At 60.7% G+C, this 15650-nt stretch overlaps 2 protein-coding genes across 2 annotated transcripts; both read right to left on the bottom strand.

The window, feature by feature from the left end:
* Positions 1-3117: 3117 nt before the first annotated feature.
* TUBB3 (tubulin beta 3 class III) lies at positions 3118-10251 on the bottom strand. Its single transcript, XM_008140012.3, has 4 exons — positions 10166-10251; positions 5699-5807; positions 5168-5278; positions 3118-4441 (listed from the first exon to the last, which is right to left on the bottom strand). Exons 1-4 carry the CDS (start codon positions 10220-10222, stop codon positions 3366-3368), a joined length of 1353 nt encoding a protein of 450 aa, XP_008138234.1. The 5' UTR covers positions 10223-10251; the 3' UTR covers positions 3118-3365.
* A 2306-nt stretch (positions 10252-12557) lies between these two features.
* MC1R (melanocortin 1 receptor) lies at positions 12558-14346 on the bottom strand. Its single transcript, XM_028143388.2, has one exon. It carries the CDS (start codon positions 14178-14180, stop codon positions 13185-13187), a length of 996 nt encoding a protein of 331 aa, XP_027999189.2. The 5' UTR covers positions 14181-14346; the 3' UTR covers positions 12558-13184.
* Between the last annotated feature and the right edge of the window lie 1304 nt (positions 14347-15650).

Raw genomic sequence — 15650 nt, 5'->3', positions numbered from 1 at the left:
CTTTGCTTCTCTCTGTAAACCTCATCGCTGTCTTACACATTTTTACTCTAATTGTCTGTCTCCGCCCACTCACCCCCAGCACCACCACCACGGGAAACTAAGGGCTGGGCAAGGGTTTTGTCTGCTTTCTTCACTGCTTCTGGGCCTACAACAGTGAGCACAGTGGGCACTTAGTTCCATGGACGGAGGAAGAAAAGAGTCCCGAGAGGCTGGCCCTGCCAGGGGGGAATGTCCCACCTGGCAGGTGGCCCACTGCGCAGACGGGTGTTAGCACCAGTTGTCCAGCTGAAGATCCAGAGGGGAAAGTGCAAGTGCCAAGGCCCCAGGAAGCGAAAGCCTGCTGTGCCTGTGAAACGGAAAGCAGGTCAGTGCGGCAGGAGTTGGTTCCCGGAGTTGGTTCGGTGGAAGGGGAAGTGAGAGGACTGAGATGGGTGAGGTGCAGGCCATTGGTAAACACATGGCTTTGATTTGTGCTGAGATAGGAGGTATTGAAAGTCTCCTTTTTCTTAGCAGCTGATTGAAGCATTGTGCGCATACAATAAACTGCACGTGTGTACGTGTTCCATCTGAAAGCTCTGCCATGTGCAGGCACCTTTGCCATATGCAGAAACTATCGCCATAATTAAGTTCGTAAGCCTGCCTTGACCAGGTGCTTCCATTAGTTAGAACGTCGTCCCATACACCAAAAGGTGTTGGGTTCGATCCCCGGTCAGGGACTTGTTCTTTGCAACTGGAAAAGCTTCCTGGAGGGGAAAAGGGCCTGGCCACACGCTGGGGCCCCACTGCTTGCAGCGGTGCCTTCGGGCCGTCTCGCCTGTCTGCAGGCCTCAGTTTCTTCATCTGTAAGCATCTGCCTGTCAGGTTGTGACGGAGTGAAGAGCTCACCACCACGGGTGCTGCCAGGAGCCCCCAGTCTAGGATGATTGGCGTTAGCAACTCAGAAACCATTGCTTAGTATTAACATGCCCAAGTGGAGTGTTGTTTATCTGAAATTCCAGCTTCACTGGGCATCCTGTATTTGCTCTGGCAGGCCCACCCGGGCGTGAGGTCATCTCCTAGCTCCCAAACAGCCCCTGCACTTGGCCAGGCAGAGGGCACAGGGAGGGTTGGGGCTAGAGTGTGAATAGGTATGAACGCCTTGGCCCCTCACCCAGACTGCAATGGGCAGGTGGACCTGGGCAAGACAGCCAGTGAGGTGGCTGACCCAAAACACCTGCCACAGGGTCACCCACACTGGGTGGTGTCGGGCCTTCTAGGAGGTTCTGAGACAAAGCAGCCACGGAGCTGGCTCCTCCTGCCCCTCCTGCCCATGTGTCCCTGCAAAAAATTCCCCTCGTTAGTAATAACAGCCCGGCTGGCGTGGCTCAGTGGTTGAGTGTCGACCGATGAGCCAGGAAGTCACGGTTCCATCCCGGTCAGGGCACAGGCCCGGGTTGTGGGCTCCATCCCCAGTGGGGGGCGTGCAGGAGGCAGCGGATCAGTGATTCTCTCATCATTAATGTTTCTCTCTCTCTCTCCCTTTCCCTTCCTCTCTGAAATCAATAAAAATATATTTAAAAAATAACGACAACAGATACACAGAGGAGCTGACACTTGCGACCTTATTATGGACCACCTGCTGCTCTCACCACTTTCTGTGTGTGCTTCAAAGCCAGCTCCTCCAAGGCAGGGTGGCCGAAGGAGGTGGGACTGTCTGAGTGATGTGAGCAGAGATGAGGTCCTGTGGGCACAGGTGCTCGGGAGGGACGTGTGATTTGGAGCCATTTAAAGCAAAGTCGAGGAGGGCACAGCCTTGGGCCGGACACCTGGCTCTGCCACTTGCTAGCTGGCAGACATCCTCCCTGACCTCCATTCCTTTGCCGTGAAAGGTGGACAATGATGCAAAGGTCCAGTGAGAGGAGGCCCGTAAAGCAGTGGCCTGGGCCCAGCATGAGCTCCTGTGGTTGTTAGGAGCTGGGAAGACCTGGGTCAGCACCAAGCAGGTGTCTCAACTCCTTTTAGGTCACAGAACCCTTTGAGAACCTGAGCTGTGGACGCCCCAAATTTGTGGAGGCTGGCAGCCCTGAGAAGCAGCCCCCCCACCCGCCCCGGCTGTGGGGGAAGCCCTGCTGCGGTCCAGTTCCCGTCATCATGTCCATGCAGCAGTGAGAACCCAGCATAGGGCTCAAGACCGCTCCCCCTTCCTGCAGCCTCATGTGGGTGCTGAGCAGATGGGAGAGTCTCAGAGCCGCCCGGCACCTTGCAGGCGTCTCCAAGCGTCAGTTGCAAGGTTGCGCTTCTCTGTGGCTGCAGCCACAGCCTTGGCCCTTTCTGGGCTTCAGTGTCCTTGTCTGGATCAGGGCCCTCAGTCCCGCTGGCTCCCTCCTTCCACACAGATACCCACATAGAACAGCCGCTCTCCTGCTGGGAGGGAGCTGGTTTGGTGACACCACGGGCTGAGGGAGGAGGTACCTGGGCCCAGTGCAGCTCTGCACACACCCAGGGTGGGCCCGGGGCACTCAGCACCTCGTGGGCGTTTGCTTCTTTTCCTGTGGAGGACAGTGGGCAGCCAAGTTCCACCTTTCAGGCGCCAATGCCTGGACACCAGGTGCCCTGCAGCCACAGGAAATGGCCACTAGGGGGCAAAGGGGCCACCATCACTCCCTGCCAGCCTGCGCCTGGGTGCTGTGGCCACCACCAGCCCTTGTCCCCCCCACCCCCCAACCCTTCAGCACACATTTTCCCAGGGGGTGCTGGAGTCCTCCCTTCCTACCTCTCCCTTGGATCTCGGCCTTCCTGCCTCTGACACACAGCGCACAGGTGAGCCAGAGGAAAGCTCTGGAAGGTGCATCACCTGTAGGACTAGGGGTTGTTTCCAAGTCATGGGAGAGCCTGACTGGGGCTCTGAGTTGAGGCCCATTTCCCCACCATCACTTCCAGGAGTCCCTTGGGGGCTGGGCCTCGAGACACCTGCAGGCTCCAAGCAGAGGCCTGTCTCAGCCACCCGCCTGGGAGACAGTGGACTCCTGCCCTGCCCCAGGTTCCATCTGTCCCTCCTCAACCCTCTGGGCCCAACTCCCCAAATAAAAAGAAATCTCCAGCACCAGGGAGGGGTATCTGACAGCAATAAATTTATTAAGTACCCCCCCCCCCAAATATGAACACAAACAAGTTAAAAAAAACCACACATAAGACTTCAGACCCAGAGCTGACAAACGAGACACAAAAATGGGAACGACCTATGGAGGGAAGACAGAGCTGAGTGCTGCAAATACGAAGGACAGACACTCGGGGGCCTAGGGTGGTGTGCTGTGGGCGAGGCTGGGGCGGCATCAGCGGCTGCGTGGCTATGGGGACAGCCCTCTTGGCCCTGGTCCCCGGCTGCCTCACTTGGGGCCCTGGGCCTCAGACTCCTCCTCATCGTCTTCATACATCTCCCCTTCCTCCTCGGCCGTGGCGTCCTGGTACTGCTGGTACTCGGACACCAGGTCGTTCATGTTGCTCTCGGCCTCGGTGAACTCCATCTCGTCCATGCCCTCGCCCGTGTACCAGTGCAGGAAGGCCTTGCGCCGGAACATGGCCGTGAACTGCTCCGAGATGCGCTTGAACAGCTCCTGGATGGCCGTGCTGTTGCCGATGAAGGTGGAGGACATCTTGAGCCCCCGGGGCGGGATGTCGCACACGGCCACCTTCACGTTGTTGGGGATCCACTCCACGAAGTAGCTGCTGTTCTTGCTCTGGATGGCCAGCATCTGCTCGTCCACCTCCTTCATGGACATGCGGCCGCGGAAGATAGCGGCCACCGTCAGGTAGCGGCCGTGGCGGGGGTCGCAGGCGGCCATCATGTTCTTGGCGTCGAACATCTGCTGGGTGAGCTCGGGCACCGTCAGGGCCCGGTACTGCTGGCTGCCCCGGGCGGTGAGCGGGGCGAAGCCGGGCATGAAGAAGTGCAGGCGCGGGAAGGGCACCATGTTCACGGCCAGCTTGCGCAGGTCCGCGTTCAGCTGGCCGGGGAAACGGAGGGAGGTGGTGACCCCGCTCATGGTGGCCGACACCAGGTGGTTGAGGTCCCCGTAGGTGGGCGTGGCCAGCTTGAGGGTGCGGAAGCAGATGTCGTAGAGGGCCTCGTTGTCGATGCAGTAGGTCTCGTCCGTGTTCTCCACCAGCTGGTGGATGGACAGCGTGGCGTTGTAGGGCTCCACCACCGTGTCCGACACCTTGGGCGAGGGCACCACGCTGAAGGTGTTCATGATGCGATCGGGGTACTCCTCCCGCACCTTGCTAATGAGCAGGGTGCCCATCCCGGACCCCGTGCCCCCGCCCAGCGAGTGGGTCAGCTGGAAGCCCTGCAGGCAGTCGCAGTTCTCGCACTCCTTCCGCACCACGTCCAGGACCGAGTCCACCAGCTCGGCGCCCTCCGTGTAGTGCCCCTTGGCCCAGTTGTTGCCGGCCCCACTCTGACCTGTGGGGAGTCAGAAGGTGGCACGGACAGGGTCAGGCCTCCAGTGCCTGAACGTCCCAACCCAAAGGGCAACTGTCGCAGCCCTGTGCCTGCTTTCCCTCTACAAAGTGGGGGCCCGCCCCTCCTCTCCCTATGGCTCTCCACACCAGCTGTGCTGTGTGTCAGGGTCCCTGCTGCCCGGCGCCGTGTGAGGGCTCTGGTCAGAAACTGAGAACCTGGAGTTGCAGCCGCTGCTCTGTCTCACTTGGGGGTCCTGGGTGAACCCATCATCCCTTCCCTCCAGCCCACCCACACTCCTGGGTCATGCCGGAAGCATCAACTACAACCCCAGAGTCCTTTGCAGCTCTGGGTCTGGATTGGACTGGTGCCCGTCGGTTGGGGTGCTAAGCTCTGGAAGGCAGAAGTGAGGGAGGCCCTCCCACCAGAGTCGAGGGCACAGGATCACCCCACCTCTGGATCCCAGTGACACTGTGCTCATGACCTCCCGCCTCTGGGGCCACCAGTCCTTCAGGGTCCTGTCCACGTAGTTCTGTGTTGCACGAGCTCTAGTTGAAGTGCACAGTGGCTTCTGTTCCCTGCACAGAGCCCGCTCTCTGGGTCTCCAGTGCCAGCTGCAGAGTGGGGGTCGGCTCTGCCTGAAAGTTTGTGGAAGGGGGGGGGGGCTGTGCCCTTTCGTTCCGTTGACCTGGGTTTGCAGTGGAGGGTCTGCCGTGATGCGAAACTTACCGAAGATGAAGTTGTCAGGCCTGAAGAGGTGCCCGAAGGCCCCAGACCGGACGCTGTCCATGGTTCCGGGCTCCAGGTCCACGAGGATGGCCCGAGGCACATATTTGTGAGCTGAGGGGAGAGGGCGGGTGATGTGCATCATGGAGGCTCAGGGCTCCTCCTTCCTAATCCTGCCCCCACTTAGACTCTGGGTTAGAGGGCTGGAACCAAGTGTGATATGGGGACTGACACTGGACAGCCCAGACCAAATTTCTCCAGTTCAGCATGGACCTCATCCCACACCAGATGCTAAGCATCCCCTTCCCGAGCCCTCCAGGTGACCCCTGCTCTGGACCCTCAGAAGGACTCTGAAGGGACCTTCAGGATCCTGTCTGTCCCCCTGGACTGTGCACATGTCTGTGGCCGAGAATGTTTGATCTCACTGTGGTGAGTCCCAGGTTACACCTAACCTGCCAGCCCAGCAATGGGAGGGCAGGTCCAGGGGGCCCAGCTCAGGTGTCCCCCAGCCCCCAGGGAGGGTGGGGTGCTCACAGGAGGCCTCGTTGTAGTAGACGCTGATGCGCTCCAACTGCAGGTCCGAGTCCCCCACATAGTTGCCACTGGGGTCTATTCCGTGCTCATCGCTGATGACCTCCCAGAACTGCAGGGGAAACGGGGGTCAGCAGGGGCCATGACAGGCTTGGCCCCAAAGCCTGCAATAGCCCCTGGGAGAGACTTTGGAGAGCCCTAAGCTCCATCGTCTGTCAGGAAAGTTAATAAATGTCACGTCCACGGTGGCCAGAGCCCTCCGAGGGGTTCGAGACTCAGCTGACACAAAACAGCTCTGCACTTGCTGACCAGAGTTAGCAACAAGCTCCCCCTTTGGGTGGCTTTTATTATTCCATTTTCAGATGAAGAGACTGAGGCACAGAAAGGGGACAGAGTCCAAGATGCTTGTGCCCTCAGGGCAGAAGACATCCAGCGACAGGGCCCAGCAGTGTCCGAACACCATCAGCCTTAGCCACAGGAAACACAGGGGCCCCTGTGGGGAGTGACGTGCCCAGGGTCTCCCAGCCTCTCCATCCACAGCTGGCACAGCCCTAATTCTCAGGGCTCACGCTCCCCCTTGGGCAGGAACCCACAGTGCTTCTCACACTCTGCTCCCCCGACTGCAGCAGGCAGGGGAGCAGCCCAGGACCAAGACTCAGAGCTGGACCGCCTTTTCCCAGCCATGTGACCTTGGGCAGGTCCTAAAGGTGCTCTGTGCCTCAGTGTCCACATCTGTTTAATGGGTCTGAGGATGAAAACGGGTCGCTGTGAGAGTGGAGTTATCTGTGGGAGCATGTGACGGTGTGTGGTGAAGCCCGAGTGCTGCGTGGAATTATGAGCACATGTGTCTGCACAGGACAAATGCCCTGCCTCACAGAGCTCTGCCCTCCCCCAGGGGCACTTCCAGTTGGCCCTTGCAGGCAGGAGGTCATATGCTATGGCCATTGGTCCAGTGCCCTTCCCTTTTGCTCCTCAGGGTTCCTTTCAGAAGCTGAATGGGTGTGAAGTCATTGAGAAACAACAGGCCCCTCCATAGGAGTCATGTGCAGTGAGAAGGCTGTCCAGTTAAAAAATCAATCACAAATCAGTTTGCATGTGCTTACTAGTATCTATCTATAGATGCCTCGGACAGACACACAGACACAGCGGTGCCACGGCCTGTGTTCCTGGGTTGGGGGAGAGACCTCTGATCACAGCATGCCCTTTGGTTCTTTTGGAGTTCTTTGTTACGTGCACACGTTAACTTCACACGCAAAATAATAATAAAGATTAAATTGTTTAAAAACCAGAGGTGTAGCCCTAGCCGGTTTGGCTCAGTGGATAGTGTGTCCCAGGTTCAATTCCATTAAGACTGGTTGCAGACTCCTCCCCAACCCGGGCCCTGGCTGGGGCATGTGCAGGAGGCAACCAATCGATGTGTCTCTCTCACATCAATGTTTCTCTGTCTTTCTCTCTTCCACTCTCTCTAAAAATCAATGGAAAAATATCCTCAGGTGAGGATTTAAAAAAAAAAAAAGACATATCCTTGGGGAAAAGGCACAGAAGTAACAGAGTAAAAAAGGAAACCTCAGGACAGATGCCATATTTTCCACAAAGATCTAGGTGCACAGATCAGGAACTGGAACAATGACAACTCCCGCTGTAGGGGGACCTGGAGGGGTGAGGTGGTTAAATGGGCACAGCCTTACCTGCAATGTTTCCATTTGTTAAGGGGGAATATATTAATAACTGCGTTTGCAAACTAATAGAGATTATAATTTAAAATATTAAATAGATCTACTTAGATTATGTAACATTTAATAAATAATAAAGTACAATTTTTTACATTCAATAAGAAATAATTATGATCACCACTACAGGTGAGGAAACTGCCAGGTGGCCGCAGACCCCAGGGTCCAGGCCAAGCTCCTATTTCAGACCTCGTTTTTGCCTGGTGGCCCTGGGCGCGGGCGCTGTCCGAGGTGCTGATCCTTTGCGCGCCGCTGAGGGGCTGGAGGGGGCGGGCAGCATGGGGCGGGGGGCGGCGAGGACTACTCGATTCACTGGCTTTAAGCCACTTCAAGATCCCAAACCTCTTTCCTTCCCCCCCTCCCGCCGCCCCGCCCCAGCTAGCCCAATTGTAACCGATCAAGGAGGGGCAGGGAAGGGGGCGGGACAAGGAAACGGGAAACCCCTCCTTTGATTGGTTGGTAGGGCCCCACCCCTCCGCGGCCACGCCCTGCGGCCGGCGGAGAGAAGGGCCCAGACAAAGGCTCCAGGGCGGCCCTGCCTCCCGAGGGGCGGAGGGAAGGGTCTCTGGGCTTCTCGCCCCCGTTGTGGGGGGCCAGGTACCCCGTGCACCCTGATGTAATAAATTCAAACTCCTGTCTCGTTCCGGGAGAGCTGCTTTCTCATCCTTGGGGAAGGGCCACACCCTGTCACCGCACCCTGGAGGGGATTCCAGTAAAACACTGACACGGAGAGCCCAACATGTCAGGAGTCATGATGTCCCATCACTATGCTCAGGGAAGGCATAGTCCCCAGTCCCGGATCGCCCCGAATTCCCTCCATCCCCACCCCACCCTCCCCAGAGCCAGCAGCCTGATCCAGACTCCACTCAGGACTGTAGGCAGGAAAATCGCCCCCAGATCACCCCAGTCAGCAGATGCCAGTGGTGGGCAGGCAGATTCTCCAGATGGGACCTCGGGAAGTGGGGGGACCTGGGGGAAGTGGGGAGGCCTGGGGGAAGTGGGAGGACCTGGAGGAGGGGGGCTCTGAGCACTTTCTCCAGGGTTGGTCTCTGGAGACTTTCCAGGCAGGGAGGCGGCAGACGGAAAAGGAAGCAACAATTCCTTTCCCGCAAATGCACTTCTCTCTTGTTTGATGTGTTTAAAATGACCAGATATTAATTTTTAAAACTAACAAATTTAAAAGTCAATGCGAAAGGAATGAAAAGTCATGAGCAAACGCTCTGTCTGCAGAGGACACTGTCGCCAGCAGCCGGCAGGTGCACCCCACTTTCCCCAGAGAGGAGGCCGTCCTGGCTGTGGAGGGAGGGGCATGGACCCCCCTCCCCCCGCCCCCAGGCCCGGCGGGACTCAGGGCTGCCCCCACCACCACCCCCGTGACTCCTGACCCTCTGAGGAGCAGATGTTCAGAGCAGGCCTGGACCTTGTGACTGCATTAAGGAACCCTCGCCCCTCCCACCTGGTCTGGCAGCTGCCAGGACGGCCCCAGGAGCTCGGATTTGATTTGAGGCTACCATCCCCCAGGCCTCTCCTCCCCCAGCCCCTCCTCGGGCAGCACAGCTGTCTCCTCCGTGATTGGGAGTCTCAGATTCCGCCTCCGGGACCCCATCCGAGGGCCTCCACCCTAGAGCCCAAGTTGCAATTTACATGTCAGCCACGTGGGTGCCCCAGCCCTGTAGAAATTAGCTTTTTGTTCTCGCCGTTTCCATGACAACAGCCTCCAGAGGAAGCTTCTCCTGGGCCCCTTTCCCTCCAAGACCTGTCTCCAACCCCCGCCTCCTAGGGGAACCGCTCGACTACTTCCCCCGCTGGGTCCCTGGCCGTGGTCCTGACTAAGCCACGCTCCTCCCGCTCGTGGTCCCGGGACCCCGGCGGGCATCGGGCTGCGCTCGCCGCCTGGGCCCCGCCCTGGGTCCCGCAGGGACTGAGCCGGGGGCGGCGCGGCTGGGTCTCGCCCAGGCGGGGTGACCTTGGGCCCAGGACAGCCTCCCGGACTCGGTGACCTGACATCGCCTCCTGGGTACTGGCCATCCTCTTCCCGCCTCAGTCCCCACATCTGAGAGGGGGGCTAACAATGGACGGGAGGGGCCGCGCGGCGCAGAGCTTCCCACGCCCGGAGGCAGGCTTTGTTCCCACGTCCAACCCCCAGACTCGGTGGTGCCATCCCTTGGGGAGCTCGCCCAGGTGGGCTGCGCTGAGGGAGGGGCTGGTACTGGACCAAGGTCACCTCGAGTCCGGGCCCAACCCTCACCCAACAAAGGAACAGGGTGGGGCCGGGCAGCCGAGGGTTATCGCAGCAAGATTGGGGTCACCAGGCGGCTCCAGCTGCTCGGAGGACCTCCCGTTCCTGGGGGCGGGGGAATCATGACTTCGAAGGTGAGCCTCACTCAAACCAGCCCACTCACCCGTCCAGCTCAGGCTGAGCTGCGACCCCAGTGCGGGCCACGCCCAGCTAGCCCGCTGCGTCCGCGGCGGCCGGGGGTGGAGGGCGCGAGGTGACGATGGCGCTGCGCTCAGCGAGGCCCTGGTGCCGGCGGGGGTCGGGGAGAGGCGGCGGGGGCGTCAGGGAGGCCCGGCACTTTGTTCTCTGTTTTCAGGGGCGACTGCGGCTAGAGGTACGCGGTGCTCCCCGCTTCCCTCCTAGGGGCTCCCGCTTCCCTCCCAGGGGCTCCCGCTTCCCTCCCAGTGGTTCCCGGCAGGCGCGTGCGGCGCGGGTTCCGTGCGCGGGGCGGCGCGGCCTCACCTTGGCCCCGATCTGGTTGCCGCACTGGCCGGCCTGGATGTGCACGATCTCCCTCATGTCGGCGGGCGGCGGGCGACTGCGGGAAGCTGACGGGCCGGGCGGCTGCGGAGCCCCAGCCGCCCGCCGCTCTTATAGGCTGTGCCCCGCCCGCCGCGCCCTCCGGCGTCACCGCGCGGCCAATGGGGGCGCCGCCGCCGCTGCGGCACGGCCGCCGCCGCATCTGCACCGCGTCTCAGCGCGGCTGGCGAGGGGTTGGGAACCCGCTCACCGGAAAGGAGGGGCTGGCGGGATCCAGGGAGGACAATAGAAGGCCCTTGGTCCTTGGACCCCGCCCCCGCTCCCCCTCGGATCCACCCGGCTTTGCCAGGAGGGTCTTACCTCCCTACACCCGCTTAGGGACCGACCCCATCTTCCCACCCCAATGGGTGAGGTGGACGCCTCCCGCTCCCTGTGTGTGCACGAGGGGCCGACAAGGTACTCTGAGCTCTTCTGGACCCCAGAGAGGCTGGGGGTGGGGTGGGGAGAGGAAAAGGCCCAACAGCCAGCGCGGGGCTAAGAAATCCCGAGTCAGAGTGGCTGTGGGTGCGGGAGGGCAGCGGCGGCTGTGGCGGCCCCTTCTGCAGTGGGGGAGCCACCCCCTCCTCCCCCCCGCCCGCTGCTGCCGAAGATTACACACGGACCTTGCTGTGTCCCCCCCACCCCTCCCACCCCCCGCCAGGCACTGGTTCCCGGCAGTGCCTGCAGGTAGCACTGCTCAGGGAATATTGTGCCGGGAACTGTCATGAGGACACACCAGGCGAGGGACCGACAGGGTGGGGGTGTGCGGTCCTCTTACTCCCTGATGTCACCTGTGGGTCTGGACCCTTGGTCCACGTGGGGCCAAGGCAGTGGGGGGTGGGGCGCGTGTAGGAGCTGTGTGTGCACGAGGTGCAGGTTCTTGCAAGGAAAACTGGGGAAGGGGACGCCGGGAGGGGGACCCTCACGTGAACACAGACACTGTACCCCACACACAGGCCCACGGGCTTCCTGTTTTCCTGGGGCTTCCTGTTCTCCTGGGCTCAGACACGTCGTGAAGACACCTTATAACAGGTCCTTCTGCGGTTTCAGGGACAAATCCTCCAGGCAGGGCATCCCGTCAGCTGAGCGAGCTTGGGGGCGCACCTGTGTCCTGAGTGTGTGCCCAGGAAGGGCCTGGCGGGGTGTGGCCATGTCCAGGCCCCTCTCTCCCCCCTCCTCCCGAAGCTCCCCAATTTGGCAAGCCTAGAAGTGGGTCTTTTGTTCTCAAGAGAAGCCCCTCCCCCACAGTGTCCATGAGGTGGCTTTCTGTGGTTGGCTTCTGGCCACTGGGGCTCCGCCCTGTCCCCCTTTAGTGGGGTCCTTGGTGAGCATTTGGCTCTTCCCTGGAGCCGGCTGTGCCTCCCTGTCTGAGCAGCAGAAGCTTTGCAGCATCCTGTAGGCCAGGACCCGTCACCGGCTGGCCTCCCTGTGGAATGGCATCCGACCAGGCCGGCTCCCCCTTCATCCCCAGAGAGCTCAAGGCTGACTCGCCGTCCTGTCCATCTTCCAGCAAAGGCTGGCCCTGCCGGGAACCGGTTCCCAGCCCCAAGGCCAGCAGTCAGGGCTGTAGTTGCCAGCAGGGTGGGGTGGAGACTGGTCAGGCGGCTGCAGACGCATCTAGAACTACCTGGGAGTTGGCTGATGCCGTCACTTTCCCCTCCACTGAGCCTGTACCAGGAATAGGGCTGACTGCATGCTCTGCGTCTGGAGGAACCAGTGACTCCCCAGATAGAGGCCCAGGGTTTTAGTACAGGGAAGACCCAATGGCCCCCAACACCGTGCAGCAAGGCCCACCCCTGATACCAATCCCAGGGACACCGCCTGCAGCCACTAGACAGCCTCGCCCCATTCTGGGCAGCCTTGACTCAAATATCTGCCAGGGCTGGTAGTGCTGGAGGAACGAGAACCCCAGTCCTGACCCACCCTGCACCTTGGACCCCCTGGGGGTGACCCAGAGCAGGCGAGGAGGAGGGCCTGCTGTGCTCTGGCCAAGGTCACAGTGGGTCACGGAGGTCCTGCTTCTGCTGCAGCTGAGGGCAGCCTGGACCATTCAGCCTCCTCTCCATGGAGGTGCCTGGGGGAGGACTCCTCCCTCCAGCTGCCCGGGGCCGGGTTCGCATTTTCGGAGAAGGCAGACTTAACATCAGAGCAGGTGCAACGGGGCTGGAGCTTCAGGCATGCTGGGTCCTTTGGGGGTTCTGGGATATACCCCTCCCCCTGCATCACTCCCATCAGGCCCCTCCATGGCTTCTCCACTCTCAAGCTTCAAGCACCTTTGGAATGAGCCAGTGTGGATGGCAATGGAGCTGCTCCAAGCACAGCATTTATTCCCAGACGCTTCCCGGCCCTGGGTCCTGGTCACTGATTCGAACTAATGGCTGTGGCCTCAGCCTGAGCAGGCAGTGGCGGGTACTGAGGGGCATGTGTGGTGCAAACAAATGGGCCAAGCACCCAGCTCTCCAGCACCATGAGCCCCAGAACAGATCAGCCCCGTGCCCACTACGGCTCCTGCGGACACATCCCCCTGCCCAGGACAGGACCTCACTCCTTTCCCTGTGAGGCCGGGTCCTGCTCATCACAGTCCCTTCTCCTGAGGTCCTCGTCGAGAGAGCGGCGCTCTGCCAGCCACGGACTTCACCTCCGATGGGCGGGGCACAGGTGGGCCCTCGCCTATCTCTGGGTGCAGGTGGATGTCTCCCGGCGTGGCGTGGGCCGTGTCTGTCCAGGAGCCCAGGCCTGCCCTGTGCCTGTGGCCCCATCTCCCCAGCCTCCTGCAACCCCCAACAACTCCTGGAGATTTCTGCTGATTCCTCTCTGGCCCAGAGGGTCCATGTGCCCACACCTTCGGAGATCATCTAGCCTGACTTTTCTGGCAAGTGACTGCCCCGGTCACACAGGAGTTGGCCATGTGCTAGCTCCACTCCCCCTGCCAGCACCTGGCCTTGGGCCCTCGGGCACTCCCTCACCAGGAGCACTGCAGCACCTCTTGGAGTGTCTTCCGGAGCTCTGGGCTGCGGAAGGCATAGATGAGCGGGTCCACGATGGTGTTGCAGATGACGAGGGCCAGGAAGAGGTGGAAGTTCCTGAAGACGCAGTGGCAGGTGGGGTGTTGAGGACAGAGGACGATGAGCAAGAGGTGCAGGAAGAAGGGGCCCCAGCAGAGGAAGAAGATGCCCAGCAGGGTGGTGAGAGTGGCAGCCCCTTTGAGGCCGAAGCCCTGGGGGGTGGGGCGCTGCCTCTTGTGCAGCCGGGCGATGCCGCGGGTGTGCTGGCATGCCTGCACCAGCATGCGGACGTATAGCACCGCCATGAGCGCCAGCAGGGCCACAAAGAAGCTGACCAGACAGAGCAGGACAGCCGTGTGGTCGTAGTAGGCGATGAAGAGGGTGCTGGAGACGACGCTGGCCACCCAGATGCCCGCAATGGCCCGCCACACCCGGGGCAGTGTCACGATGCTGTGGTAGCGCAGCGCGTAGAAGATGGAGATGTACCGGTCCACAGCGATGGCGGCCAGGAAGCAGAGGCTGGACACCATGGAGCCACAGATGAGCACGTCCAGGACATCGTCCAGCTGCTGCACCGCGGGGGCCTGGGCCGCCAGTGCGCCCGCCTCCAGCAGCAGCACCACGGCTGTGCCCAGCACGTTGCTCACGCTCACCAGCAGGTCCGACACGGCCAGGCAGCAGATGAAGAAGTACATGGGCGAGTGCAGGTTGCGATTCTTGGCGATGGCGGCCACCACCAGCACATTCTCCACCAGGCTCACCAGCCCCAGGCTGAGGAAGAGCCCATCGGGAATGGACACCTCCAGGCACCAGGCATCCGTCTGGTTGGGGGCCAGCCCGAGGTGGGGGGTGGCTGGGGGGGTGGAGTTGAGGATGCCCAGCAGCCTCCTCTGGGGGCCCTGTGCAAGCATAGTCCCACCAGGAAGCAGAAAGGGGCCTCCCGCTGCGGGCATCCGCTCAGCTCCTGGTGCCCCCAGTGGGGCCCTACGCACCCCCAGGGCCCTCTCACACTCACCCTCTCCCTGGCTGGACAGATGCCAGCCTAGGTGCCCCCGCTTCTCGACCAATCTGGTCACTTCCCAGCCAGGACCCCAAGCTCCGCAGCACCAACCCTCTGGGCCCTCCACCACCTCTCCCCTGGGGTGTGGTCGCTTAGGCACTCACATTTCTATGCCTCCTGCCTCCCAGGCCAGGCAGGACTGAGGTCCAGGAAGAATGGACCCTTTCTCTACAACCTTCACATCGTCCACTCAGCCCCTCCTCCTGAGGGCTGCCACATGATGGGCGTGTGCCCAGGGATTCATCAGAGAGCGCCCTGGCACCACTGCTGCCACCAGGCGGCATGCCTGGCACCAGGGCCGTCTGGCTTCCCAGGCCCCCTGACTCCGGGCACAGCATACATTCCCCTTCCTGCTCACAGCCACTGCAGCATCACCGTGTTCTGCCAGCCAGCGCTGTCAGGCCTCGGCTCCAGGCGTCTGTGTGGGGTGTCCTCTCGACCTGCCAGAGACTCAAACCCTCCTCCAGGCCCGTGGCAAACACCACCTCCTGGAGGCCTCCCATTCCTGAGGCCAGTCGGTGCTGCTCTGCCTTGGGAAGAGTCTTTGGCCTTGGCCGTCCACCCCCAGCCCTCACCCCACTCCCTGTTAGATGTTCACTGAGGGCAGCCCATCCCCAAGGCCCCCCAGTCCCTTTGCTGAGTTCTGCCTGAGGGCAGCCTGGCCACATGGGCTGGAAGATCAGCTTTGTCATCTTGGCGGGGCGGGGGCGGGGGTGGGGGCGGGCGTTGGCACAGAGCTACCAGCAGCCCCATTTGCTCTGGGGAAGGACACCACAGGCTCCAAGTCAGGAGCCACTTCAAGACAGACCTCAGTCTCTAGCCACGTGGTCGCTGTGGGAACGTGGGTCCAGAGTGCCCGTGGGCACCATGCTGGCCTTATGCCACCCCAGCACTTCCTCACTGAAGATGGCATCTGTGACCACAAACCCTCCTCTGGAGGCCTAGGCAGAAAGGGAAGGGGAAAATGAGGCGACTAGAAAGGTAAGTGGCTGGTGGTGGAGATGGGGCCGGGAGGGAGTTGGGGAGGTCTGTGTTTTTTCTTTTCTTAATTGATTTTTAGAGAGAGAAGGGAGAGAAAGAAACATCAATTTGTTGTTTCACTTATTTAGGCATTCACTGGTTGCTTTTTAAAAATTTTATTTTTATTGTTGAAAGCATTACAGATACTGGTTGATTCTTGTATGTGCCCTGACCAGGAGATCGAACCCGCAACCTTGGCGTATGGGGATGATGCTCTAACCAGCTGAGATACCCGGCCGAGCAGGTCTGTGTTTTGAGTTGTATCTATGATATTCCTGCTCGTTCCTTCCCGTCCACTGGCTGCCGGATGGCTTGACGGGCCCATATGAGCACACACTGATGT

The sequence above is a fragment of the Eptesicus fuscus genome, chromosome 21, assembly GCF_027574615.1.
Source record: "Eptesicus fuscus isolate TK198812 chromosome 21, DD_ASM_mEF_20220401, whole genome shotgun sequence".
Lineage (NCBI taxonomy): Eukaryota > Metazoa > Chordata > Mammalia > Chiroptera > Vespertilionidae > Eptesicus > Eptesicus fuscus.
This window is presented reverse-complemented; position numbering and strand designations above follow the sequence as displayed.

Coding starts and splice junctions, on each gene's coding strand:
- TUBB3 (XM_008140012.3), bottom strand. CDS start 10,222: ATGAGGGAGATCGTGCACATCCAGGCCGGCCAGTGCGGCAACCAGATC. Junction 5,279..5,698: donor CTACTACAACGAGGCCTCCT/GTGAGCACCCCA, acceptor CTCTCCCCTCAG/CTCACAAATATGTGCCTCGG. Junction 4,442..5,167: donor GCCTGACAACTTCATCTTCG/GTAAGTTTCGCA, acceptor GACTCCCCACAG/GTCAGAGTGGGGCCGGCAAC.
- MC1R (XM_028143388.2), bottom strand. CDS start 14,180: ATGCCCGCAGCGGGAGGCCCCTTTCTGCTTCCTGGTGGGACTATGCTT.